At 35.6% G+C, this 26,841-nt stretch overlaps 1 protein-coding gene across 1 annotated transcript in view; it reads right to left on the bottom strand.

Annotated features, from left to right (window-relative positions):
• The window catches only part of ATP11A (ATPase phospholipid transporting 11A), a 74,892-nt gene extending 59,915 nt beyond the window's left edge, over window positions 1-14,977 (bottom strand). Inside the window, exons 1-2 of the mRNA XM_029964765.1 lie at window positions 14,964-14,977; window positions 13,730-13,835 (exon numbers count right to left, since the gene is read on the bottom strand). Coding sequence (XP_029820625.1) covers window positions 13,730-13,835; window positions 14,964-14,977 — 120 coding nt within the window. The remainder of the gene's footprint in view (window positions 1-13,729; window positions 13,836-14,963) is intronic.
• Window positions 14,978-26,841: the final 11,864 nt, after the last annotated feature.

The following is a 26,841-nucleotide window of genomic DNA, read 5'->3' as shown; positions in this document are numbered from 1 at the left end:
TTCCTAGCATCACCACGAGCTTTTACAGGTCTGATGGCCCTGGAGTACTGTGTCAACACTAAGTAAATCAATTTAATGTTGCACGCTGGAATTTATATCCCTAGAAAAAGGCTCTACAAAATTTACTTTAAGCATGGATATAAAACCGAGACAATCTCTTCTATTAGCTTAATTGGATCTGGTTTTATCACAAATTGATAAATTCACCACAAATGTACAAAACCAGATCTAACTTAATTTTAACTATCCACTAGCATAAAATTTTTTTACTTTTCAATATGTTAATGGAAGGTACAAAATAAATGCACTTTACTAACCTAAGTCAACAACTTCAAGCCTCCAAATCACTCACAATTCAAGTGTAAAAATTTAGCAGGAAAGAGTAAGGCTCTGTTTTCCAGTGAGGTACAAGCTCAGTGCATAAAGTAGCATGCATTATGCACTATGACCATCAGGAAACTCACTTGTGTGAAGAAAAAGATGCTTTTAGAAAAGCAGCACTAAGTCAAGACACAGGCCACTTAAAGAAATCAAAGCACACCAACTGAATGTTTGGTAATGCCAAGCTACAAAGACAACCATGCTGATCCAATGATTCTTTTAATGTTCAGGTACTGTACATGAGAGATGACTCACAGAATGACAGAGCAACTGAAAAAAGCAATCTGATACTGCTGTCAGAACAATGAACTATATTCACTTCTTTTTTTAAGTTCTATTCCTTTAGCCCATTAAGGATATGTCCAAGAAACCATAAATAAACTTTAGCATTATCTGCTTCTATTTATACTGTGAAGTTCAATGTACCGAGACCTAATTTCATTGGCACATCAATGAAGAAATGTTACTTAGCTTTTACTCTTTCAAGCAGGGTCAGCAGTACTGAAAGTAAAGATCAGCAAAAGACTAAGGCATCTTTATGTAACACTAAATAAGAGACAGTTAATAGGATTGTACCTTAAGAGTTAAAATATTAATGCATCTTTTTTTCTGATTAAAAAAAAAAAAAATCAAACTGAAACTAGCTTGAGATTCACCCTCATGCTACTCTGCTAATTTTTATCTAAATTTAAATTTAAACAAAAATATATTACCTGAAGAGACAAGGGGGTTGGCATTCAATGGGTGACAGCAAAAGGATGATAGGAAGGTACTAATGGTAGCTGCTGGAAAAGTAACTGACTTTGAAAGATTCAAAGCCTTTCCAGGTATTTTATAGTAATCAGATTTGACTTACAGTTTGAAATCAAGGGAAGCACTGAATTTATTTTCCTGACTCTCCACTTGAACTAATAATTTGGGCATAATTAGCAGCAACAATCTTTAGTTCAAAATTATATTTTCTCTCCAAATAATGTAAACACAAACATTACTCAGTTAAGTTAGTATGCATTAAATACAGCTGAAAACCAAGCTACAATCTGCTCTGGCCAGGCTGTAAATACACTTCATTGAACAATATTCTCTTCCACTTTTTTGCTAAATGCTTTCTCATTAAAACAGTACATTCTAAACACACATTCGACAGCAACAAATTCTCCTCATCAGCTATTACTGTGTTCACCCAGGCTGTAACTCCAGTTCTTTCACACAAATTCTTTACACCCATAGAGGGAGGCTTGAAACGCTATTTGATGTCAGTTAAGCAATTAGCACCATTGTTAAAACAATCACTTCAAAGTTTTAGGATGACAGAGATAAGCCATTATCACTTAGAAACTGCAGGAAGAACTAACGGTGCAGTGCGAAAAAACCTTCACACGTAAAATGTTTTGCTGGTATCTGTTGGGATATGTTGCAACAGCTCTGCACTAAATGTCCTTAGTTTTTAATATTTTATTCAGTGAAGAGTAAAATCTTCAATATCTCAGAAAGCTGTAATTAAAAAAACAATCAACTGTTTTTACTTTATAATATTGTAAGGAAACCATCATCCTTATCAGACACTATTTACCATGAGATCATATAGTCTCATCCCCAACTTCATTTCTCAAACATACTGAGTACCTCTTCTTTTACACTTGATGCCATTCTGCAGGTCAATGTGCAGCCCTCTCCCTATGCAAATAATGGTAGTGTGTGCAAATTTTTACCTAACCTTTAAAATTTCCATCAAATTCGCAGTTCTTTCAAAGATAAATCTGATCTATAAATCACAAAAAGTAGAATCCCTCTAAAGAAATGACAACTTTTAAAAAATCTGTTTTCTATAATTGCTAGTAAAATAGATTAAGAATTTAAATAATCCACTTTGAAAAAAAAAATCTGATTAATTTACATGTATTTCTTTGTGAAGGTAAAGTGTAAAATTCTCATCCACTTAAAGGGTCTCAGTAAGATTTAAAATGCTAGGAAAACTCAGACCTAGACAGGGAGCACTTAAGAGTTACATTTTGTTCAAAGCATTACATCAGCCCTCCATATGAATTGGTCAAGCTCAGAACGAAGTGTAAGTAAAACTTTAAAAGCTGTTAAAATTGTTCTTATATTTCATATGAATATAGAATGGCACAAAAAATAATTCATGTAATCATCAGACAAATTCCCTATCAGGTTTTATAATTAGAAAAAGGGCAACCTCAATATGATGCTCTGTAAGCAAATTATTTCAGGCACCTATAAGTCATATGGACATATGCCATTACATCTATAATTTAATGGAATACCAAAATGCAACACTTCAGAGGCAACCACAAAAAAAGCCAGAACAACTCTCTCCCAGAAACTCCTACAACTAATTAACACATTTCCTATGAAATATGTCACCCATAGTAGGATCTGTTGCCACAGAATATTTACTACTGCATTTCTTTTCAGTAAATGAATTAAAGCCTTGGATGATGACTTTCATTACAAATAACATTTGAAATCAAAACTCTCCCAAATCAATTGCCTACATATGACACAATGTTGTACCTAAGTATATGCAGAGGGTTAAGAAAGAGTAGATAAACAGTCTTTGACTACAAATAGGGTATTTAATTTATGACTCTCAGGAAAAGCATGTGATTAGAAGCAGAAGTGGGCATATTTTAACTACAGAAAATGGTGCTAGGCCCACAAATAGATTTTCCAACCAAGCCATATCTATCCTATTTGGTGGATCCTGGTTTTCTAATCTTTCTTTCCACCTCCTGTAAGGGTCTGTGCATGCAGGCAGAAGGGGAAATGGATTCCTAGCAATAGGTTGCAATAACATCATGTGAAATTGCTTGAGTTTGTGAAGAGGAAACACAGAAATATGACAATGAAAAGATGTAAAGTACTGTAATTCACAACTCTCAGAACAAGCATTCTGTCACAACAGCAAATATTCCAGTTTCTGTAAAACACCTAAAACTTCTGTATATGTACTTAATATAAACTTTATCTCTGCCTTCCACTTTATGCCTCCTTGAGCACCGTACTTAGAATAAAAGGTTTCTGAAGCCATCCTAACACAGCAATGTTCCAATCATGTCACATGAGCTGGCACAGGACATTGCAGTATAGTACTTTGTAGACAGTTAAATTCTCCTTCCTGATTTCCAGTTTAGAATGTCATCTTTAACTGAATTTCACATACTCTATACTTTGAATGGTTGAATCATTTGACTTCCTGAATGACAAGGCCAGTCATCTGTGTTCCTCTTAAAGAGTTACAGTAATTCTTTGTTTCACATACCTAAAAACTAACCCCAGTTATTTGAGTGGGATTATGGTCTTTTCTAAGTGGTCAATTTAAATTCCAGATAGTGCTGACATACTGGTCCAAATAGTTATCTGTGATGCTTGTGCTTTCTCTTCAGGTGAAAGAGTCTTGTTCAGTTTCCCTGTTTCTTTCAATGAAAAGTAGTAATAAAAGTGATACAAATTAAAGTCTCCTATTCCATTCACATACACAATCTTCAGCCAATTTCAAGGAATCACTGGAATGACAGCAAAAACGTTCATCTGTGAAATATGTGAATTTCTGGATAGCTGGAAAAATGCTTTTGCTTCATTCCTTTTCCTTCCTCTCACCGTACTGGTTCTGACACATTTTTCTCCTTGCTGCCAGTGAGACAGGGACACAGTTTTCCTCCTTGTATATCTTCCCAGTCCCAGTGAAGAACCTCCACTACACGGAAATCCCTTCAAGAGTGTCTCACTTGCAATTAGAAAGGCAAATGAGAAACAAACTATACTGCAAATGGAAGTGATAAGAGAAACTGTAAGGGAAAGTGTCACATAAGACACATGATATTTGACAGCCTTAGCACTTTAATTAATTAAAAACCAACTTTATATCTAAGCAGTTCCAGACCAACAGCTGAAATTTTTTAAGGTTTGTGCAGAAAATTTACAGCTTCCTTAGGCGCTAACAAAAGCCGATAAACAACAAGAGCAATTTTATTTCTAGCAAGTCAACTAAATGCCATTAAGATTTGCATGCAGTGCCAGTCAAACTCAGAGTATCTGTAAAGATACTTCTAAAGAGAAAGTTGTACAGATACTTCAGAATCTGCAGGGATTGTTTTACTCTCTTAGTTGCCAGGAAATACTTCTATTTGCAGTAATTCATTAATAAACAAACAATCTAAAGAGATGAAAATTTTCAGGTTAAAATTAATTGAAATTTTAAAAAAATATTGTTTTTACAGATTCTAAAGAAACATGAGGATGGAGGGAGGCAAGCTGCAGTTTGTTTTCATTCATTCAGAAAAAGTAATAAAAACAGATACACCATATTATTTGTTTTCTTTCCAATGAAGATACTAAATGATTAAGAAAAAAAAAAGAAAAAATACCTACTGTGAATCTTTTCAAAAGAACAAATTAATGCATATGGAGACAACTGGCACTGGCATGACTGATAAGATCAGATGCAACTAAAGTCATTCCCAAGTGGTGTTCTTATAGGAGCTTCAGGTTATTCAAAAGTGAACATATTCTAAAAATATGCCTTAAATTTAGAACAGTAAACTGCTCTACCATCAGGCTTCAAGTAAACACGATCAGAACTGGTCACACTGACAACACCTACAAGGACTTTAGCAACAAAAAGTGAAGAATCAAATTTCCAGCCTGGATTCCACAAAGGCAATTAAAAGATATGGGCTTCCATATGCTTCTTTATACTTAGTACAAGGGCTGTCAAAATGCCTCGTCTACATGTTTGCCAGTTTCTAAATTGTTCAAGTAAATTATGGCTGAAAAAAATGAGTAGTTAACTATTGCACTCTCCAACACACAGTCTACCAACACACGGCTGAGCAGACCTCTGTTCCTACTTTCACTAGAGAAATATAATGCAGTGTTGCTGACAAGAAAATACTTCCCTTCATTGTTAACCCTCGTCATCATGCTGAAATCTGTAACACAAGTTCACTGCAAGTAGTAACAACTACTCACTGTCCTGACCGTCAGTTCTTGTTAGACTTCAAAAGGATTTTCATTCCTAAGTGAATACAGAGCTAGTGAAGCTATGATTCCAGCAGACAGAAGGTGGTACAACTTGGTGGTATCATCATATAAGACAACAAATCCAACAATTTGTAAAATGCTGGTCTTGCAGATCACTGAGTCAATGACCAAAGAGCGCCCGAACATTGTTACATAAACTGTTCCATCCATATTAATCCAGATCTTATGTTACTATTTGTAGTGGAGAGTCACCAAAATATTTATTATAAACTCATTTATATCTCTATGTCTATACATATTTAACTATTTATACTTACCTGATACTGAACTACAGTTTCTTAATGAGCAGTGACTTACTATGTAACACTGTTTTGGTTTTTTTTGCTACACAAAGACTACTTAAAAAAATTAGCCTCCCAGTGTATGTCTGTACCTATGCCACCATACATACTGGAGATCAGGCTGCAATCTTATCAGAAGCAATTAACCCAAGAAAAAAAAATGAGAAAAACTACCACGAGTGTTCCCGAGAGCTGAACAACTCACACCACTAATATCTGTTAGTTTTCCACACCTTGTGGTGGGGGAGAAACCTGGATCCTCAGCAAAATTAGCAGGTGTCATGTTTTGACAATTTTTCAAATAATTTTGCTCATGTAGTCCAGCCCTGCACTTACTCCCTGTGACTAAGGCCAGACTCTATTGATCTACAGAACTACCCAAAGAAGTAAAAAAGGTATAGTAAAAGTGACAAGCTTTCCCTGCATTACTGGTAAATTTATCAACAGCCTGGAAGCCCTGGCATTAGTCAAAATGACAATATTAGTAGCCAAATTTCTAATATGAGTAATTATATTTTGCCATACTCCCTGCAGTGTAACCTGCAAATTCTCTCTCTCTTCTATAGGCAACTGGTTTTGAGTGCTATTTAAAAAAACATAACCCCAGCATCCCTATACTTTATCTTGAAGAAATCTTGAATTTATAGTTCAAAAATAACTTGGCTGCTTGGAATAATAAGTTCTATAGCACTAGAAGCTCCCCAGAATTTTCCTTCATCTCCATGCTTTTTACTGCACGTCAGGACCAGATGTCACATTATGCAAATTCAGCTTGGTGAACACACAGATAGACACACTTTGGTACAAGGAAGGACCATAATTACAGATGGTCAGAAAGTTGATGAAATATTTGGAGATATTGGAAAAACTTTCAACATACTTCAAATTCTTCAATAATTATACAATAGATTCCAGTACAGTTCTGGAACATTAAAGGAATAAAACATTTTAAGCTATTATTTCTTCCAGTACTGCAAAGCAATACTATAATATTCAAGTATTTGAAGGGGAAAAAGTCATGTGCTGATTCAGGTAAGAGTCCACAAACAAAAGTTTTACAGTTTTACTTACTGTCACACAGTGTTACTAAAGAAATGCCACATTCACTCCTCATGCATAATAGTGAAGAATTTTCCAAAACAAGCAGGCATCAGGATCATAAATCTGACTTCAGATAAAATCTACACTGATGAAAGACAAGAGTTTTAAACTTATGAAATGGCATGAAGGACATTCACTACCTTTGAGTGTTCATGTCAGGAGTATAAATAAACCTACTCACGATGCATAAAAAGCTTTATGACACCAATAACCACAAGATTTTAGAATCCTTTTTGTTTTCACTGCGCTTGAAGAATGTGAATTCCATGAAGATTAAATATTACTTGGCAATTCCTTTGATGTAGTGAGCTTTTTAATATTTACTTTTACTCTCAAAAACACATTTAAGGATTTACAACTGAACAATATGAAGTACAATAAATATTTCACAACTTAGTACTTTCACAAGCATCAAAAGAATTATTTCAAGAACTTCTAGAGTAACCAATCAAATATTTATAAAAAGTAAACTATCAGCATTTGCTATTAGTTGTATTTTTAGATATTCATACAAACCCATTATTTTATATTAGAGTTATTTCCTTTGTCATATATAGTCACATACAGAAAAATATAAGTAGCATTTCAAAAAAATTAGTCATGATATAAAATATAAAAAGTGACTGCTCAGTTACAAGCTTGCACCAGTTGCTATTAAAAAAAAAAAAATCTAGAAAGTCCAGAACATCTACTTTACAAGAATTAAATCACAAACTTGAGAAATCAAAATAGCCAATGCTTAGTATTTAAAACTGTGAAAATGAAGTTTGGTAACTAAACTATTCAGTAACTAAGGTCAGAGAAACTCCAATACTTAACTAATCCCTGAACAAGCAGGACACTGGAAATCAAGGACAGACTTTTAGTTTTCACCATCCTAAATTGTTCAGTGAAGACTGGGTGAACTTTAAACCAAAATATCATTAATAATACAGAGAGAACTTCTGATATAGCAAAGGTGAGGAACACTCAAATAAAACACTTTTTTTAACATACAGTCAGTGGCCTGTAAGGTACTAGAAGTTGATCCACAATGACTGACTACCCTGAGTAAACATTTCCTACTTTTAAAATACTAATAAAATACTAACAAAAGCATTAATGATAGCCATGGAATTCATAGTAAGATCAACACAGTATACCCAACACATCTGAAGTCAAGCTCCAGTACACTAAGTACAGTGTGAAAGACCATCTCTTGATCAAAGCAGAGAAGGTTCAAATTATTTTATTTTAGCAAAAACTGTAGCTATTTCCCACTTTAAAATGTAAATCACACACTCCAGCATTTATCTATAGCTGAACAAGCAAGGTCCAAAATAATGCTATAAGACTTGTATCAGTGTAATTATACAATATTGGGGACATGTTTTTTAAAGCTTTCAATGATTCATGTACCTTCTTTTATTTATATGTGGAAGAAGAAATGTCCACATTGCACCTCAATATATCAAAACTGTTCTGTGTCCTTCACATAGAATAGCAAAGATATTTTTCAAGAAAGACTTTTCTATCAAGTCTAGAACTGTACTGTACATTGAGATTAATATATTCTGAGCTGCAATGATTTTGATAATAAAGGCAAAGGAGGTTATGCAGGTTTGTCTGGGATGAGACGATAAGTGTAATCTCAACCTCCACATGTCTGCCATTCAGTGATACAGAGAAGAGGTCTGACAACCTTTTGATGCTGCAGGTTTGTATTCAGCAGCAAAAGCATACATAAGAACACAAGAGAAGCCATCTACTTCTAGGCTTTGATATACTGCTGTGATTTCTTTGATGTGGGGAGGGATGGAGGCAAGTAGTTACAATACATCAACCTCTAAAAACAACTTGTGATGGGATAGTCTCTCTTTGCCATAAAGCTCTCTCAGGACTCTAGAATCTACAAAACCAAAACAACAACAACAAACCACCACCATTTTTTCCCTAGGCAAATACACTCCACAACGTTAACTCACATCTCTAAAAGCTCACATCTTTAAAAGTCTCCCTAAAGAAATGCTTCTCAAACTTCAATGGTTGATCTGCCAGCCCTGTCCTTTGTCAATGACAAGCAAAGAAAAAAAAAACAAGGGGAAAAAGACCCCAAACCACATTTTCTCCTCAATAGAAGACCAGAAAGGAAACCAACATAAGCTAAGAGCAGCTTACAGAAGGCTGACAGTCTCCCACACCCTACATTTTGAGAAATCCTACTGTAAGTAAACTCCCAGACATGCTGGCAAGAAACGCCTCTATTTAGCAAATTTGAAAAAACATGTATGTACCTAAGGACATCACAGGCCCAACAGATCCTTAGGAATCAAGTTGAGCATACCAGGCTTTTGGATAGCATCTATGACAGATTATCTTAGAAAAGAAAAAAACCAATTCATCTTTAAATACAAGAATGGTACCTGAGAGATATTACTTGAACTGAACAAGTATCAAAAAACCTTTGAACCAGAATCATCAGGATTATCTATCTTAATGCACTGTGCATGACAGGCTAAAGTACCTAGAAACAAACAGCTAGGTAGTCATAAAAAGCACATTTGGTAACATTTTGCTGTTTAAAACAAATACACTTATGCAAGAAATTGAATTATTACAACAGTGAAAAAAATATTTTTGAAAGCAGTCCAACAGACAGGTTTTCTTTTAAAACTATTAGTTTTTATGATCAATTTAAAAACATTCCCAGAAAACAGTGTGCCCTCCAATCTGTCTTTTCCTGTTGAACTAGGAATTCCTGGAATCAGTACAAGCAAAAAAATCCAAACCTTCAAGTCCTCAGTTGCTGGAAAATTGGGTGAGGAGAAGTAATGAGGAATTTTTAACTAGTTTGTCATGCTGTATTGGTTTACATTTCTTTTTGCAGGGAATAAATGAAAATTAAGTCTAAAAGTCAATATCCAATACTCTTGTTATACTCTAACTTATATTCCAAATAATGCTTATTTCAAAAATACACAACAATTCTGTACTTTGTAATCATTTAATAATATCTGTGAATAAGGAAGTGTGAATCAGATTTATTGAGCAATATGATTGACTTCAAAGTTCAATGAACTGTGAAAAACTGTCCATATTCTGAGCAGAGGCTTGGACCAAACAACTTCCACATGTAAATGATTTTAGGAGAGGCAATTTTATGCTCTCTCTAAAACCAGCTAACATGAGTTTATTGACCACCAGGCCAATTTCAGTACAACTCTGTTTGTAAACAAAAGTCTGTGCATGCAAGACATTTATTTTATCAGGTATTCCTTTACCTTAAATCTTTAATAACATTGAAAGCCAAAGGCAATGACTAAGTCAAGTCAGAAATCGTTGTTCTAGACTCACTTCTTTGTTCCCCCAAAAATGCAGTAACATAAGATTCTACTTCGCCCATACACACAAATACACGCTCCCAATGAATGAGGCATGTTTGATTCTCACAGAAGAGCATATTATTGCGTTTGTAAAATCTGCATGTTTTCAAATGGTTTTGACAACATGCTGCACACTTGAGGACATGTATCCTGCTGGCAGGATCATCTGTCCTGTAGGCAAAGAAAGTGGGGAAAGATAACAAAATGATAGCACCAAAAATAAAACTTCAGGTGATAGCTCAAGGAGTATTACTACAAATGAGATAAGTAATCCTCGGCAGTGCTCTGGTTGGTAGCACAATGTCTTACAGGAGTTATTTCTGTCTACCTCCTAATACTTTTTTTTCCTCTCCTCTAAATCTAAGAAGATTTAATCCATAAGTAAGAGAGAATTTCAGGAGGGGAAAGTAACTTGCTTTTGCCTTGTAGAAACAAATGCTCTTTCTTGGTTTTAGGAGGCATTTTATTGGACAATTCCTTAGAAATAAAATACAACTACATTTAATAAAGACAGAGGGAATATCAGGCACAGATCCTGACCTGAACTGTCTAAGGAGACACAGTACAAACAAAAAAGGAAACTCACCATTTCATCTTATAAATAAGCAACTATGTCTAAAGCCAAGGAAAGCAGAAAATATTTTCACACTTATATTACTTTTTAGAATATGACTGCATCTGAAGCCATATCAGCTACCATTCTCAACAACCATGTCTCTGGAAGCAAATAGCTACTGTTGGTTTAATGCAGAGTAGGACTGGGAATCTACCAGTTATCTTGTTAATATTTTTTTCTATACACGTGGCTCCTAAAGGATCAATTATACATTGTAAGTTGAATTCAAATGCAGTAAGTATTCTGATAGTAAGAGATAATTACTTACTTTGTTTCTTAATGTAAGTTGATTATGTGCTTATGCAAGAGGCTATCCGGTGGCAGCTGGAACGTTTTACTTCAGCTGAGCCACTGCCTCTATTCATAAGGTACTGAGAGGTGGAAATGGCACTGGACCTACCATTAGAAGGAAAGTAATGTTCACACCAGTTTGACAAAGTTCTGGCACGTATAAGAAGTAAGGAGATTTTGTGCCATGTTCTATCAGAAGTGAGTTAAATTTTCTATTGTTTTGAATAAAAGAAAGTTTATAACTCTTAAGGATGTATATTACGGACAACATTCAAATAGTCAAGAAAACTGGGCTTTGAGTGGGGGTTTTGTTGTTTGGTTTCTATTTTGGTGGTTTTTTATTTTTTCAGTGAAGATGTAACATCACAGAAGGAAGAAAATTGAATTCAGCTGCAAACTTCCAGAAACAAGACCTCCAGATGTTTTTGCAAGGACACTGACAGAAGGCTATTAAACAACTAATGGGTTCATTTGCAGGGTAATTTTTTACATTTACACAAAGAGTAATTGGAAAGTATAGAAGCTATGCTAAAATGTATTTGCACTTAACATAAATCCTTTCAAATAAAAAGTGTTCAAGTCCTACAAAAAGTCCTATCAGAGGACTATACCTCCAAATAATCTTAAAATGCTATAACAATACTTCCTGCAGACAAGTCCAATACAGATTTCATTTGCACATACATACACACCATACACATACAGAGCATCCTCTCTTGACTCACTGTACCTTTGAAATAGAGCTACACACTAACTGCTGAAGAGCCCACACAATTTCATTTGTATATAATTAGGCAAAACCTTGAGTGAAAACAAAGCAAATACTACAAAACCTCAGTAAATTACACATGTCAAATCATTTATATTAGGACCTATGTCATCCCTCCCATATACTCTATAAAAAGGCTATAAAATGATGCCTTAGCTCTAGATAAAAGCAAAGGTATGTCTTTCTAAGGAGCAATGCTTCCACTGAACTGTTAATAGGGAGGACAGACAAAAAATAAACTGCACGTTTTCACTTATTCCATAGTGTCACTGTTGAAAGACTTGGAGATATTGTGAAAAGGAAGACTTGCTAAGTCCCAAATCTAAAAGTTACCTGTTGACCCTGTAAGAACTGCAGTATTTTTCTTTGAAAGCTGCTTAGATTTCCACAGTAGTAATTATTTTTAGAAGTCACTTTGCTACAAGTCTATAAATCAGTATCAAAATTAACTGATTTGGAAAACATCTCAATTTTGAGTACTTGAGAAATAATTAGTTTTTCACTCAAGACCAACAAACAATAGAAATATCATGTCTCTACAACAGTGTTGTTATTTGTGCCCAAATTTGTGTTATTTGTGTTATTTGATGAAGCTTCTTGTTTCAGATCTACTGAATGTTTTGTTTCACCGCAGAAAACCCCCAATAAGAAAACCCTGAAATAAGATGAACTTTTTTGAAAGAGTGTTCTCTTCATGTGTGCATGAAAAGGCAAGTGGTCTACACAATGGAGGTGGAAGGGACAAGGTATCATGAAGCAGTTCATGCTGGAAAACTCGTATTGTCTAACTCATGCCATCTGATCAATGCTTAAGCAAGGAGTTTTAAATTATATGGTGCTGACTAGTTTAAGGGTCTCCATACAGAATTATAGAATATGTTGAGTTGGAAGGGACCCATCACAGGATCATAGTTCAGCTCCCAGCCATGCACAGGTTACCCCAAGAATCACACCATGTGCCTGAAAGCCTTGTCCAAATGCTTCTGGAACTCAGACAAAGTGTATTGACACTGTACAGCAGTGGCCACTGAGTACTGCTCTGAAACTGTATTTTACTTTAAAACATTATGCATCTAACTGTGGACAGCATCTTTAACCATGTTTCAAAATTCTCAACATCTCTGCTATTTCATGCAGAGCCAACATTAGCCAGCTTTCTGGTTTGGTCTCTTCATTAGTTACGTAGTTCCTGTGTCTCTGAAATGATCACATGCCAAAAGATCTAAAAACATTGTTATTCTTTTGAAATCTCTCCAAAAAGGCTATTCCTCTTTTATTGCTAGCTTGTCATTATTGGTTGGTGTCATTTCCTTCAAAAATGAGTGGCTCTAAAGCCTATTGATTTGAGAAGTTCCACTCCAGGGAGCTCACATTAAATTCAGTCAAATGATGAAATTTATTGGATTGTCCCACCGCCTTAGTTCAAAAATTCTCTAGGTTATAGAACAAGGCTAAGCTAAGAAAAGAAATCACCTTGGTAACTCCTTGGAATTAATAAATAAATGAGAAGGCCCATATAAAACACTTTCCTTCAAGTTACAGCAAGTAACAAATCAATACACATCAAAACTATTACTTTATTTTTTCCCCATTCCCCTGTACTGAAATAAGAGAACAGATAACAACTTTTGCAAGTTAGTTCTAATTGCAACAATCACTTTTAGTGATGCAAATAAGATCAGACCAAAGTTATGCAAGGATGGTTTAAAAAGATTATTAGTAGTTTTCCAAGACCTGGAATTGAAAAATTGATTAGCAGATGTCCATTTTACAGCATTTTAAAACTCACACACCCTCCAGACACTTTCCTTTCCCTGTTCGAGCCCTCTAAAACTGTTCAAGCTTTCTTTTCAAACATACCTACATGGACATTCAATACCAATACAACACCAGGATTAAAGGTCAGCAGTGTCATGTAGGCCCAAATAAGATAACATGAAGGTGCTTCCACACCTGTTGGTGCTTCTTCCCTTCAAAAGAATGGAACAGGAAAAAGAAAAAGGTACTAAAAGGTACTTTAGTTTGCTTAGAATTACACCAATACACAAGGTAATTCTTTACAGGTGTTTTCTACAGATCATTTAAACACCAATATTATTTCTGAGCTCTAATAATTACTGTGAGAAAGGAAACACATGATACCTTTTTTTACCCTAGGAAAAAACTCAACAATTTCATCATCATTTACATCTAGCTAAATATACTTTCCTGTGTTTCTCCCACTACCAGACATAGCCAAGAACCAACACTGCATGTCCAGTTTCTGGCATTTAAAACAAAACAAATGTTCAGCTCAGCCTATTACATGTGTTTTCTTAGCTACATACAATATAAAACCAAACAGCCAATTAAGATAAATGAAAAATCAGAAGAATAGGAAAAGAACTACACAAGCTAAGCAAGTAAACCTCAGAGCAGGATCCAAAGGCTCCCTAGCTCAGGCTCTAGGGAATTCAAGTGGATCAATTCCCAAGGTCAGAGAACCTTCAATATCCAACTTTCAAGCATAAACAGAAGTTCATCAGAAAATGTCAAAGGGGGAAAGGTTGTTTGGCCACAGATTTTTAGAAAAACGCTGCTAACCTTATAAATCCAGAAGGTTGACGGACTTTGCCAACCTATGTGTACTATGCTGTCAGGTAAATCCTGTCTGCTCAGTGCATCTATTTTGATGTAAAGTTTTGAAGGTTCTGACCTTTTTTTTCTTGGTTTGCTATATTAGGCATAGCAAACATATTTGAAGTTGACAAAATGTGAGTAACTTCTTCTACATTATACATCAAGAATAAAGACCTACCATACGCAGATGGAAGGACATGTTAGTTCATGTTTCCATGAAGTCCTTGGATTTGTTATGTTTCCATAAGCCCAGAAAAAAACAACAGCAAAGTCTAAAATGCAAATAGCCTCAAGCACCAATGAAACACTTCAGTCTTCTGAAGGTCCTTCCACTTATCAGCATCACTTCTACTAGGGATCTGTATACCACTAGACAAAATTAAATCTGATGCCATTCTTCACCTGAAGTTACTGTAAAGTCAGTCAATGACACAATATTGATGCTCATTCCTGGACCAGAGGTCATCAGAACAACTTACCTGTGCAGCATCATTTCCACAAATCAAATCTGCACAGAAAACTCATCAGACTTGTCCACATGACACTGTAGTTGCTTCCCTTATAGTTAAAAAGGCACAATCGTGTCCTCTCTGTTTCAAGATACATCGGTGTTATTTTGTTATGTATAGACTAATTTCCTAAATAATGCTTTATTTAGAAATCTAATAGAAATTTTCTACCCCTTCCCTCTATGTTAACATAAACAAAATAAAAATGCTTTGTTACAGGACTATGCTGGCTTTTTTCTTCTTGGGAAAGCAAAGTACTTAGAATTTCAAGTTTCAGCTTCTGTGCTCTTTTAATACTAGTATAATAAGAGATTAAAAGTTAACAATGCACCAACTGTTACAGAAAATAAGACTTAGTTGTTGGAACAAACAAGATTTCTACTCATATTAAAGCATAAATCCTTAGAAAACATTTGCAAAAGGAGAAAAAACAATCTATTTATCTGCAAAAACAAATTGCAAACACTGCAGATTTTATTCTAGGCATCAGAAAGGAGAAGTCTTGAATTAGATCACATTAAATATAGTGGTACACAATGTCGAATTAAAAACAAGGGTTTCAAGTTTCCTATACAGCTTCATAACTAATTTTATTCAAAATAACATGATCTAAACAGCTATTGTGGGAATGATTCAGGATTATTGTAGATGAAAAAGCTCTTATTAATAAAAATGGTTCCTCTTCCACAAAGGAAAAGGAAGTCAAAGCATTAGCTGTCAAGTCACTCAGACATAATACAACAAGAAGTATTCTCTTATGCAATGCATCCCTTGCTCAATCTATTATAGTTTAAGTTGCCACAACCTAGATACAGGGAAAGGGAAATAAAGCAAATACCACAACATGAACAGAAAGGTTCATGTCTTCTTTTGTAAGACATAAAAAGATCCCTAAACACAAACTGTAGTTCTATCTCTACGTTTTTCTTCTCAAGGCTGCCATGCATGAGAACACTTTTTCCCTAAAAAGTATCAACATTTTAATAAAATCCTTCTCTACTGTTCCACTGTTTATATTACCCATTTCAGCTGGTAAAAGTTTCTTTCTATTGTCTTCCTCTTGTGAAAGCATTTTTCTGCATTCGCACTGACAAAAGGCTTTCATCGAAAAGTTTCGTGCTGTTCTTGCAACAAAGCTGGCTCATCCTATTCTTTGCTGACAGGTAATTCTAACAAAAGACAAAAAAATATCTGATCATAAGCACACCTTACCTTGAGAACCTTCCCGCTAGAGATCAAAGCAAGTCAACACAAAAAGGAGCTTTTAGGCTGCTCTTTAGTAAAGAGTAACAGAACCATGAACCAAGATCAACCCAGCAGCAGGACCACACACTGCACTGCAGCAGGATGTGTTATTTCTGTATCAGTCTCCCAAAACCGATAGTGTTACAGTAACTATTGTTTTGTTTGTGTGCATGGGGGGGTGTTTCATATTCCACAAATAGAGAATCTCAAGTCTTATCTTTTCTTCTGAACCAGAACAGAAGAAATATAGTCTGTTATGCAGTGCTGGGTTAACAGTTGATCTTAGAGGTCTTTTTCAACTTAAATGGTTTTCTGATTCTATTTTCCTGTGTTTTAGTACAGGGAACCAAATGAAATTCAGAGTAGAACAACAAATCCAGTCTTTTGGGAAAAACTGGCAGATAATGAAAGCCGGGTTGACACTCAGCACGACAGCCATGCAGGCTGGCCAGCACAACAAAGTACATCTATAGCAGTGGACTAAACAGGACTGGGACCTGGGTGAAGTGAGGATCATCATACACAAATAACTATGGAAATGTTTTACAGAACAGTAGAAAATTTTGATGACAACACAAAGTTAGGCACCAAAAGAGGACTGGGATATTGTATTAGAACACCTTGAAAACTTTAGTAAAAGAAAGTAGCAAAATTTAATTGTACAGAGTATAAGCTGAAGGACTTCTAAGGACTAATAGCAAAAGCTGTGGCTATAAACTGGCAGTCCATTAGCTGGGAGAGGGCCAGATGGTGGGATGCTGCCTATAGAGAAAGGACAGTACTGATGGTATTATACAAGGCATGGGTGGCATCTAAAAAAAAAATGTATGATTCTGGCCTTCCTTACTCAAAAAAAGACCATCTCAAATTAAAGCAAGCATACAGCAGGGCTGTATCAATAATCAGAGAGCCTTTTTGATGAAAAGAAACTAACCTATCTAGGAAAATTTAGTAATCTATGAAATTTAAGTGTGGAAAAAAGTGTGGTTGTCCTCTATAAAAGAATAAAAAGGACTCAATACTAAGTAACAACTTCGTTTATAAACAGACATGCATTAATTGTCTGTAAAGTTTGACTGAAAATTAAAATAAGGTTTCCAAACTAAGAAGCAAAGTTTTGGTTGTTTGTACAGTTTTGGAAGAGACATAATAAAAAACTGTTTCCAACAGGGGAAAAAAGTTCTAGCAGCCCTGAACTTGGTAAATTGATGACACAAATGGTGGCTGCCTGAAATATGCAACTCTATATGAAAGAATAAAAGCCAAAAGGTACTGCTAATCATTCACTCACAGACACATGACCTCTCACTGAGAATTTTAAGTCATCACCAACCTGCATATTTCTTCCACTGGAAAAATGTTAAGCTCCTAAGATATTTTTCATTACAGAAACATATTCACTTGAAATAATATGGCACTATTTTATGAAATGAGATTCTGTGAAATTTCAGAAAAAGGCTTAGGGGAAAAAAAAAAAAGTCACCTGACATGTACTTCACGAGAAAGTTTCTACCAACCATAACACCTCTAATTGCTTATCTAGTCTATACTTAAAATGTTCTTCCATCCCAGAAGACTTTTTGCTGACAAACATGACTAGACAGATGACTACACCTATACATCTGTATTTATTGGACATATGTATTGTGCAGTCAGAGCTGGCAATAAAAAAGAATTTAAAACTAATGCACTTGTCAAACAAATGGAACAAGCTCAGACTTTGCTTATTTCAATTATCTAAGCCTAGCAGCCTGTGGCCTCAAAGATGAAGGTTAGTACACTTACATCATCAAAAACATCTCAACACAACTGAAGTAGCACAGCCTTTTCTAATTGCTATGGAACAGGTTTGGAACCAATGAAAACAGCAAAATACATTAATATTACAATCCTAAAATTTTCAAGTCTTCAAGCTGCAGAACAATATCTGTAGTTATTAAAATATCAATAGCTATCTTTGAGGATACTCCATTGGGATAAGGGCCACCATAGCTAAATTTAACCTTTTTACAGTAATTATTTTTAAGTTCCTGGGTCAGTGGCAGTATTCAACTGAACAACAAAGTCTAGAGTTAAAAACCAAGTCCAAGTGGCATGGCCTTTGTTTAAACAGAAACCTGTCCAAGAGGTACCTGTGGACTCCTGCCCAAGAAAACAGTGCCTGAGACTGGGAGTATCCCCACAGTATCATATGGGGATGATGTATGATGTCAGAAGTCTCAAACATCTTCCTGTAATTATGATGTCAGAAGTCTCAAACATCTTCCTTTAATTACACTTACATTGTAATTACCTTAGTTTTGCAATAGGATTTCTGCAAAATATTTTCAGGGCCAAGAGGGTGGTGAATTAGAGGCAACCTCTGAACAGTCATCACTATCTGTAAGGCAACCTGTTCTTCCCTCCCAGTTCCCTGTTAAGAGCATTCATAGCCTGCAACACATAAATGAAGCAACTTCTGTTCTCACTTCTGTATCATCAAATCAACACTGTCATGATGTCAGTACAAAGTGTTCTTGCTCCTGACTACATAGCTACTGCCCCAAAATACAGATAAGGTCAAGGGCAATTCCACAGAAGTATCTTCTGTCTATGGTGCCTTTTGGAGGAGACACCGTGTGTGCTATAGTCACTGAATTTTCTAGGTATAACAGGTTATTCTAGTGAAGGAAACCACAGCAAAAAAACCTGTCTAAACTTGCTAAGGTATGGCTAATGGAAAGACACCTACTTCAGCCTTTAAAAGACCCATAAATAAGGTTTTGAGGGTTGTCTTATTAACACACTCAACCTCCCACAAAAGTCTCCACTATAATAATGGCCTACCCATGAGAGATATAGCCAGTGTGCTTGAAATATTTATAGCTGGCTTTGAATAACAGAATCATTAAGGTTGGAAAGGACCTCCAAGATCATCAAGTCCAACCTTTGACTGATCACCACCTTGTCAACTAGACCATAGCACAAAGTGCCATGTCCAGTCATTTGTTGGCTTCTAACAGTATTTCACTCACAGGTCACCAAATGCCAGTTATCTAATGGTTGCAGGCAACATTAGCTGAAGTTTTAGTGACTCCTAAACTTTGACAATTACCAATACTAACAGTATCCCAGCCAGGCATCCTTGATGGCTTTCTGGGTATAATGAGCCACATACCACCAAAACTGAATTGTGTTCAATTCTGAAAGGCAGACAACTCTTGGTCATAAAAAAAAGAGTGGACAAAATGGCCAGAAGACTAAGGCATGTGATTTTACACTAAAGGATTACCTAACATGAGGCTGACTGCACAGTCTCTCTGCAAAGTGAAGAAGAAATAGATGTGACATTCAAATCTGACTTCAACAAAATACATTCTGACCAAAGAAAATATGTTAGTATGGGCACAGGAACAAACATACATCATGCGTAGAATGAGACAAAGGAATTAATGTCAAGAAAGGAAATCTCAAGAGGTGATGTGTGCCCTGAACATATGAAGATCAGTGAGCCCTATATTCTCATTTTCCATGCAACTCCTGAGCCTTCCAGGCAACAGTAGTACCTGTGAGACAGCAACATATTACTGAACACCAGAAGCAAGAGGTTGGAATGAAGAGGAAAAAAATTACCAATGGAAAAGAGGAGCCATGAAAACGAACTCGGCAAATAGACAGAAGTCCTTTGAAAAAAGTGATGTTTCTTCTGATATTAATCTGGCATATGTGGATGGTACTGAAATGAGGTAAATATGATGCCACATTGAAAAGGGAGCTACACATAACACTAATAGAGAATCTATTTTATTCCAGATGGAAATCCATTTAAAAAAAACATGTGCTCTACTAGCAAACTGCTGAGTGGCACTGACACTCAAACAATACACAGACAAGGTGTTTACTTCATACTCCATAAGCATCTCTAACTTTATCTGTCATTTTCCAAGGGCATTTTTTGCTTTGTAGCAGTAAACATATAACATTTCTGCCACAACTGAAGAGTTTTTTCTTTTATAAGCACTGATACAAATACTGCAATCCATTTGCACTGATGTTTCTGTATCTTGATTTAAAAATGGGCCCTAGAAGTTATCTCAAAATAATATGAAACCACATTCTTTTCACACATTAGAGAATAGTGACTTCAGCTTTGAGAGGATATTATCTGTGAAACACTAATCCTTCTGTGAACCGCCTGATTCTCCACAATTTTCCAGATTTCTGCACTGGCATGACCAGAAAACCATGCAAACCTACTTCCTCCAATAATAATACAGCTACCTAAACTGACAGAATCACCAAAGAAAAACAAGCCACAAGCAAAAAAACCAAACCAAACCAAACCAGTCTGACCCTTCTCTCTACAGTAAGGTATTTTGAGTTTAAAACTCAACTACTTAATGTATGCAATGTCTTCAGGTAAGGAAAAAAATCCCAAGCATTAAGAAAGAAAAAACTGTGGAAAACCTACTTTTCAGAAAGTATATCAATCTTCCCCTCTTCATATCATTCCTTCTGTTCAGATAATTAAGTTGGATACATCATTGTAGCCAGTGACCCACATTACACAGCATTAGCCGATCTAACAACACTTAAGTAAGAAAAGGGCTTAAGTAGTTTACTACGTATATGGCAAACCACAAAAAAACCCCCCGAGACAAAATAAATAGAAGCAATTTAGAGGTCATGTTTCAGTATATTGTCAGACTTTGCAAACAAAACAACAGGAATTCTAAGTATTTGAACAGACATTTTGACATTTCAAACAAATGAAGAATTATCAGATTATCAGGGGTTGATTTCATGAAGCACTTGGCCTAAAGACCAGACTGGTACACACAAAGTGCAAACGAAGCCAAAAATTTTTACCTTTAAATAAATCATCTCCAACAGTCATAGTCCCTAAAGGCAAACCTGCTCCTGCCCTCTGCAATTTTAGTCCTATCATAGCTTATTTCCACACAAATTCTTACACAAACCAACAAAATCTTCATGTAAGAACAATTTTTGAAGTTGTAACTGCAGAATAGCAATGAATATTTGAACTTACACTCAGAAAAGTTTGTAAATCACTTCTGCAGTAAACACAAGACAAAGATTGCAAAACTTCATTTTTATTCAAAAAAATCCGGATCTGGCGCAGATTATACTGTGTTTTAAGCTGGAGTTTAATTCCTCTCTACAGAAAGCCTTGAAGAAATTCTATACATACAAAGGGTTAAGAGCAGCACTGAGGCAGTCCTGTTCTTGAAATTGCAAGTCCAGCAAAGACTACTAATAAAGGAAACATTTGATAGGTTTTTGTAAAAGGTGAATTTTCTTTATATAGATAAAAATAAAATAATATTCACTAGAGTTCACAAAAATTTTAGCTGGAGAATGTTGTATTTAGCTTGCTTAATATTTAGGTGACTTTCACTATTAAGATATAGAGTCCAGTGCATCTGTTGTTAAAAGGGGAGGGTGGTCAATTCTCATCTCCATATGCAAAAACTGACTATTGTCTCAGTTAACAAAAATTTAAGTGAAAAAATAAGTTTATAATGTTAAACAGACACCCAATTCAACAAAATTAGATCAGGAAATTACACTAAGATTTTAAAAAATGCAAAATCAAAAATCCAGTTTGAATAATTACATTTTATTGCTAAGTAATTTACTCCATATGGGAAAAAGCTAGTATTTCACAGAATTGCAGATGATCCTCAGTTCTAATAGATTCAAGCATACCAGAAGTCTCTCAACTATAATTTTTTTCCCATAGATTTTAATTTGAGAAGAAACCACAATATTTCAAAAGCAGTTCTCTTGTGATACTATTTATAATGCAGTAAATAAAAAAATCCTCAATTTGTATCAATTTCCCTTTCTGAGTTTGTAGTATGTCTCAGCATAAAGTTTCATTGGAAAAAAAAAAAAACAACAAACCACCCTATATGCAAAAGCTGCATAATGTTTTAAAGCAGACTACCCCTGATTATATCAAACTTAGTTTAGAGCTGTTTCCCACACACACACACACACATTTGAAAGTGATCCCCATTTTATCTCCCTTCATTTCACTAAAAACTGTTCAGAAATCTGTTAGCAATTTGTGGAAAGGAAAAGAAGGGTTAATAATCTCACTTCTTTACATCAAACTTAAGACAGAAGTTAGTTCCTGGCAGCTTACATTGGATGATCAGCTTTTTCTTCTACTAACCATAATATTTGACAGCAGTCTACAGTAGGTGGTCATCAACTACCACAGTTTACAGGGAGGAGACTATTCTGCTCATCCATTCAGTGAGTCATTCAAGATGACACAGAGATATTTTCATAACTGAAGTTGTAACACCTGTATTCCTCTTCACAAAAGCAGCAGTGCTTTAGCCATTAACCTGACTCAGAACACTCACCAAGGTCTCTGAAGAGGAAACACAATCCTCCCCTTTGTGAAGGTGAGAGTTGTGGCCAAAGTTGTCACTTCAGGCCTAAAGGAAGGTGACTATATTAAAGCAGTTCTAGGTTTGAAGAGTTTTCACTACAGCTTCTCCTGATGTACGTAATTAGGGTTGTAAAGTGATTAATACCTCTATTAAGAATGCTGTTTTTCAAGTTTCAAAGTTCACAAGCCCAAGTTAGTCCACATTTGTATTCCTATATGTAGATAATGGAAACCAAACTTTTCAAAGTTTTACACAGGACAAAACAGACAGAAGAATTACCGATACCCTACATCAAAGCCTTGAAAATTTATCTATATTTGCAGTGCTTTATTTAGCATTAATTCTTAAACCGATCAGGACTCTAATATCTGTGACCCTCTCCAAGAAATCCCCTCTTCAAAGTATCTTTCAGTACTCATACAGTAATCTATGTAATGGAAAGTACCTTGCAATAAAGTGGTGGGACTTGCTGGAGGGGGGGGGGGGGGGGAGAAAAACAGAGACATACCCTTTGAGTCCCTTTTCCAGAAGAGCCTCCTGCTTAAGAGTAATCCACAAACTTTCCTCTCACCACTCAATCCTGTTTAGCCTTCTCTCAACTGGGAGCTGTGCCATAATGATTATCCCAGTCACCATTACTAGTTTTACTCACAGTCTGAGGCAGCGACCAAGATGGATACAGCATACAGTACACCAAGGAATAAAAAGGATGTTTTCTCTTCCACCTTCAATTCCTTTGCAAAACACTTTTGCCTTTGTTTTCTTTTTTTTTATAACTACTCAGCACAAAGATTATACCTTCAAAGAATTACCCACAATAACAACAAAATTTCTGTCAAATGATCACAATTAACTAGGACTCTGTCAAAGCAGACAAAATCAGAATTGTTTTCATCCTCCTCCCACAGTAAGCATTACAATTAGCAAATGCTGAATCCCAGCTTATGGTCCAGTTTCAGTCTATTTGAAATTCTTCTTGAATTTCTCACAATTAATTTTGACTTATGTGATTTTGTATCCCTAGCTGAATGGCAGCACACTTTGTTCCTTTGTCTAGAATATGCATGAATTTGCTGAGGCCACATATCCTTGAAGATCCCATTGGAAAGACCTCTGTGGAAATTCATCATTTAGTCTTACCATTTTCTCATCTTCTGGCCAGTTATTAATACAACAGGAGGCGGTTCCTCTTAATCCACAGCAACTGATTTCCTTTAAAAGCCTTTGGCAGGAGGTCTTGTCAAATGCTTTTTATAAATCGAAGTGCATTACACCAGCCATATACTTATTCCTCTACCCCCTGCCCTCTCCAAGGATTCTAACTGGTTTGCAAAGCATGACTTCTAGCTATAAATGACTTTTTTTTTTTACTTTATTTGGGCATTTAAAGAATTTCTATGGTACTTCACTTTCTTGAAATGCCCAGTTCTACTTCTCTCCTAGGTCACTATGGTATCGCACTTGCATCTTCCACTCCTCCAGTACACACAGCCTAATGTAAGGGATGGATTACATGTCTGACAAAAAAAATCTGACATTTCCATATTTGAGGTATTTTACAACTTGAGCACATTTTAGCTGGTTTGCATGATGTCCTCCTTTTATACTGATTTACTCTCAACACATTTAATTAAAAGACAGATCCTCTTGTCCACACGTGTAAGAAATTCTGAGAATTCATCTGCAGTCCTCCACAGTGAACACTTCTGCAAAAAACTCCTGCGGCTTGTCTGCTGTAACAGCATCTTCCAGAAGAATTCCCTAATGTTCTGGTCACTTAATGAACTACAGCATTCCTCACATGCTTCCCACTATCAGTGATACATCAATTATCTTAGGGTTTTAATTTTAAATCTGTCACTCTTCAAACAGTTCTGTGGTTTTTTAAAGTTTTTTTGACACGTGTTACTTCCAAGTGTCCAATCTGCTGTCTTGACACATGCAGGACTCACCGTCACAGCTTCACCTCTTCATTGCTTCTTAGTTGGCTTCACTGAGTCTATGAGGCTCAATTTCGGTTTTTGGAAAGGAGAAGAATAAGTCTTATTATTAATTCTGGGGATTTTTTTCTTCATACAGGAATGCCATATAACAATACAAACATAGGTAATGCTTACAAGCTGATTGCCAAGCAACGTGTTGAACCAGACCTCCTGAGTTGCTTAAGATTAAAATTTCCTATTTGCACAGAGGCAGATGATTAAAGAATATCCTTGACAGTTGAAATAAATGTTGTCTCTTCATCACATTCAGTAGTCAGATTTGGCCCTCCGCCTCCCTCTTGAGAGTAAATGATCTGAAGTGCTTTTACCAAAACTTTCCATTTTCATGTCTTCAGGCATTTTACAGAATTATCACTATTCTGATTATGTGATCATCAGCTACACTATGAAACAGCCAACAGAACAGCTACAATATTAAAACCCTTCATCTCCTTTTAAGGCATATTTCAATCCACATAAATTAACACATTTTCCTTTATCCCACATTCCTTAATCATATAGCAACCTTCCTACTAAAGGAACTCATCTGTAATGCAATTCCTACATATTTGCACCCAGATACCGCAGTCTCACTGATTATCTGTCTTCCATCAAGTTTCTCAAAATGCTTGTAGTATCAGTATGCTCCTTTTAAGTTATTTCAAAAGGCACACAGCATTTTGACAAAGGCATACAAGACTCCACACTTAATCAGCTTGTCTATTTTTATATGCACCACTTAAGAGGACTTAATGTGGTGATAAATTAAAATTCAGGAAAGAGGTAACAAGGAAAAAAGGGATAGAAGTGCTTTCCTTGGCCTTCCATCACTCAGTGAAATACTGTGCAAGAAAACCTTCTCTTCTACATCTTTCAGTTTAAGGAATATTGAAAAAATTATTACAATAAAGCTAATATTCTTTTTAAATTTAATTACAGCAGATTTTGACACCAGACAGAGTGTACTTCCAATCCCCAGGACTAAAAAGGAATCCTCACATTTTTATTCACCTGCCCATTCACTGCTCATTCCTACACTTTCCAACAGCTCTTCATTGAAAAACTGTTTAGCTCCTTTGCCAGTTTCTGGAATGTGTGACCACCTTCATTCAGCAATTCTGCTTCTCAAATACTGCCTTATGACAGCTTCAGACACATTTTTCCATGAACTATTTCAGTGTCTCCACCAGTTCAGTATACTGAAGCACTCTACATTCTTCTCCAATACTGTTCTTGAGAATGCCCCAAAAGCCCTACTACAGCTTAGCAGTGGACTTGGCAGTGTTAGGTCAATGATCTTTTCCAACTGTTATGTCTAAGCATAACAGTCCAGTGAAAATGAAACTTGGTTAAAACAAAACAGCAGACAAAGCTGCTTACACTTACAGCAGGTGTTAACAAATCCCCAGGGTTCACCAAGAATGTGGAAGATGACAATCCTCACTTATGGTCTCAAACTAATTTCAGCTCAGATGCTCTCTGGGTGGGATATGCTTTCTACATATTTAGATGCATGTTTCCATAAAAAAAAGTCAGCAAACAGCAAAATTACTGGCATTCCATTTATTAACACATCAAGTTGAACTACAGTGCAGCATTTCTGATGTAGTTCACTAGCTGTCAAAGTCTCTTGATGCCTTCTGTTGCATCCTATTGAAATGTCAAAGTTGCATAACCTGCAGCTACTCTGTCACTTCATCTGACTTTGTACATGAAATAAATGTAGTGGGCATCAGATCACTGAATTTGGCCTGCTTGAAGCGTGAAAAATTTAAGTCACAGCTCAGGAACAAAGTAATATAATGTGGCAGCCTTTTATTAATAGCATGAAAGCAAGTAGAGCATGGAATAGCTTTCTTATTACACCAAAACTGACATATTAGATTACAGTATGCTCACTTTTTGTCAGATTATATAGTCATTGCTTCTAGAAGGACAGAGAAATAGAGGAAATAGAGTCTTTGTCTAGGTTTTCAAGCATGATCGTTTTTTCTAAGAGTTTGGTGGCTTGTTGGTTTTGTTTTTCTAAACACTATCATGAGTAGTAAACTACCTCTCACAAATATGCTGTTCAACAGAACTCAATTTTTTAATCACAATTTTTCATTTTTGTTCTATTTCAACTTTCTATTGTGACTAGAAGTGATACTTTAGTATTAAAAGGTTTATAAAGCAATCAAACAGAACCCTCAACTTCAAAATCAGAAGAGTTTA

The sequence above is a fragment of the Manacus vitellinus genome, unplaced genomic scaffold, assembly GCF_001715985.3.
Source record: "Manacus vitellinus isolate BGI_N305 unplaced genomic scaffold, ASM171598v3 scaffold_7_pilon, whole genome shotgun sequence".
NCBI lineage: Eukaryota > Metazoa > Chordata > Aves > Passeriformes > Pipridae > Manacus > Manacus vitellinus.
This window is presented reverse-complemented; position numbering and strand designations above follow the sequence as displayed.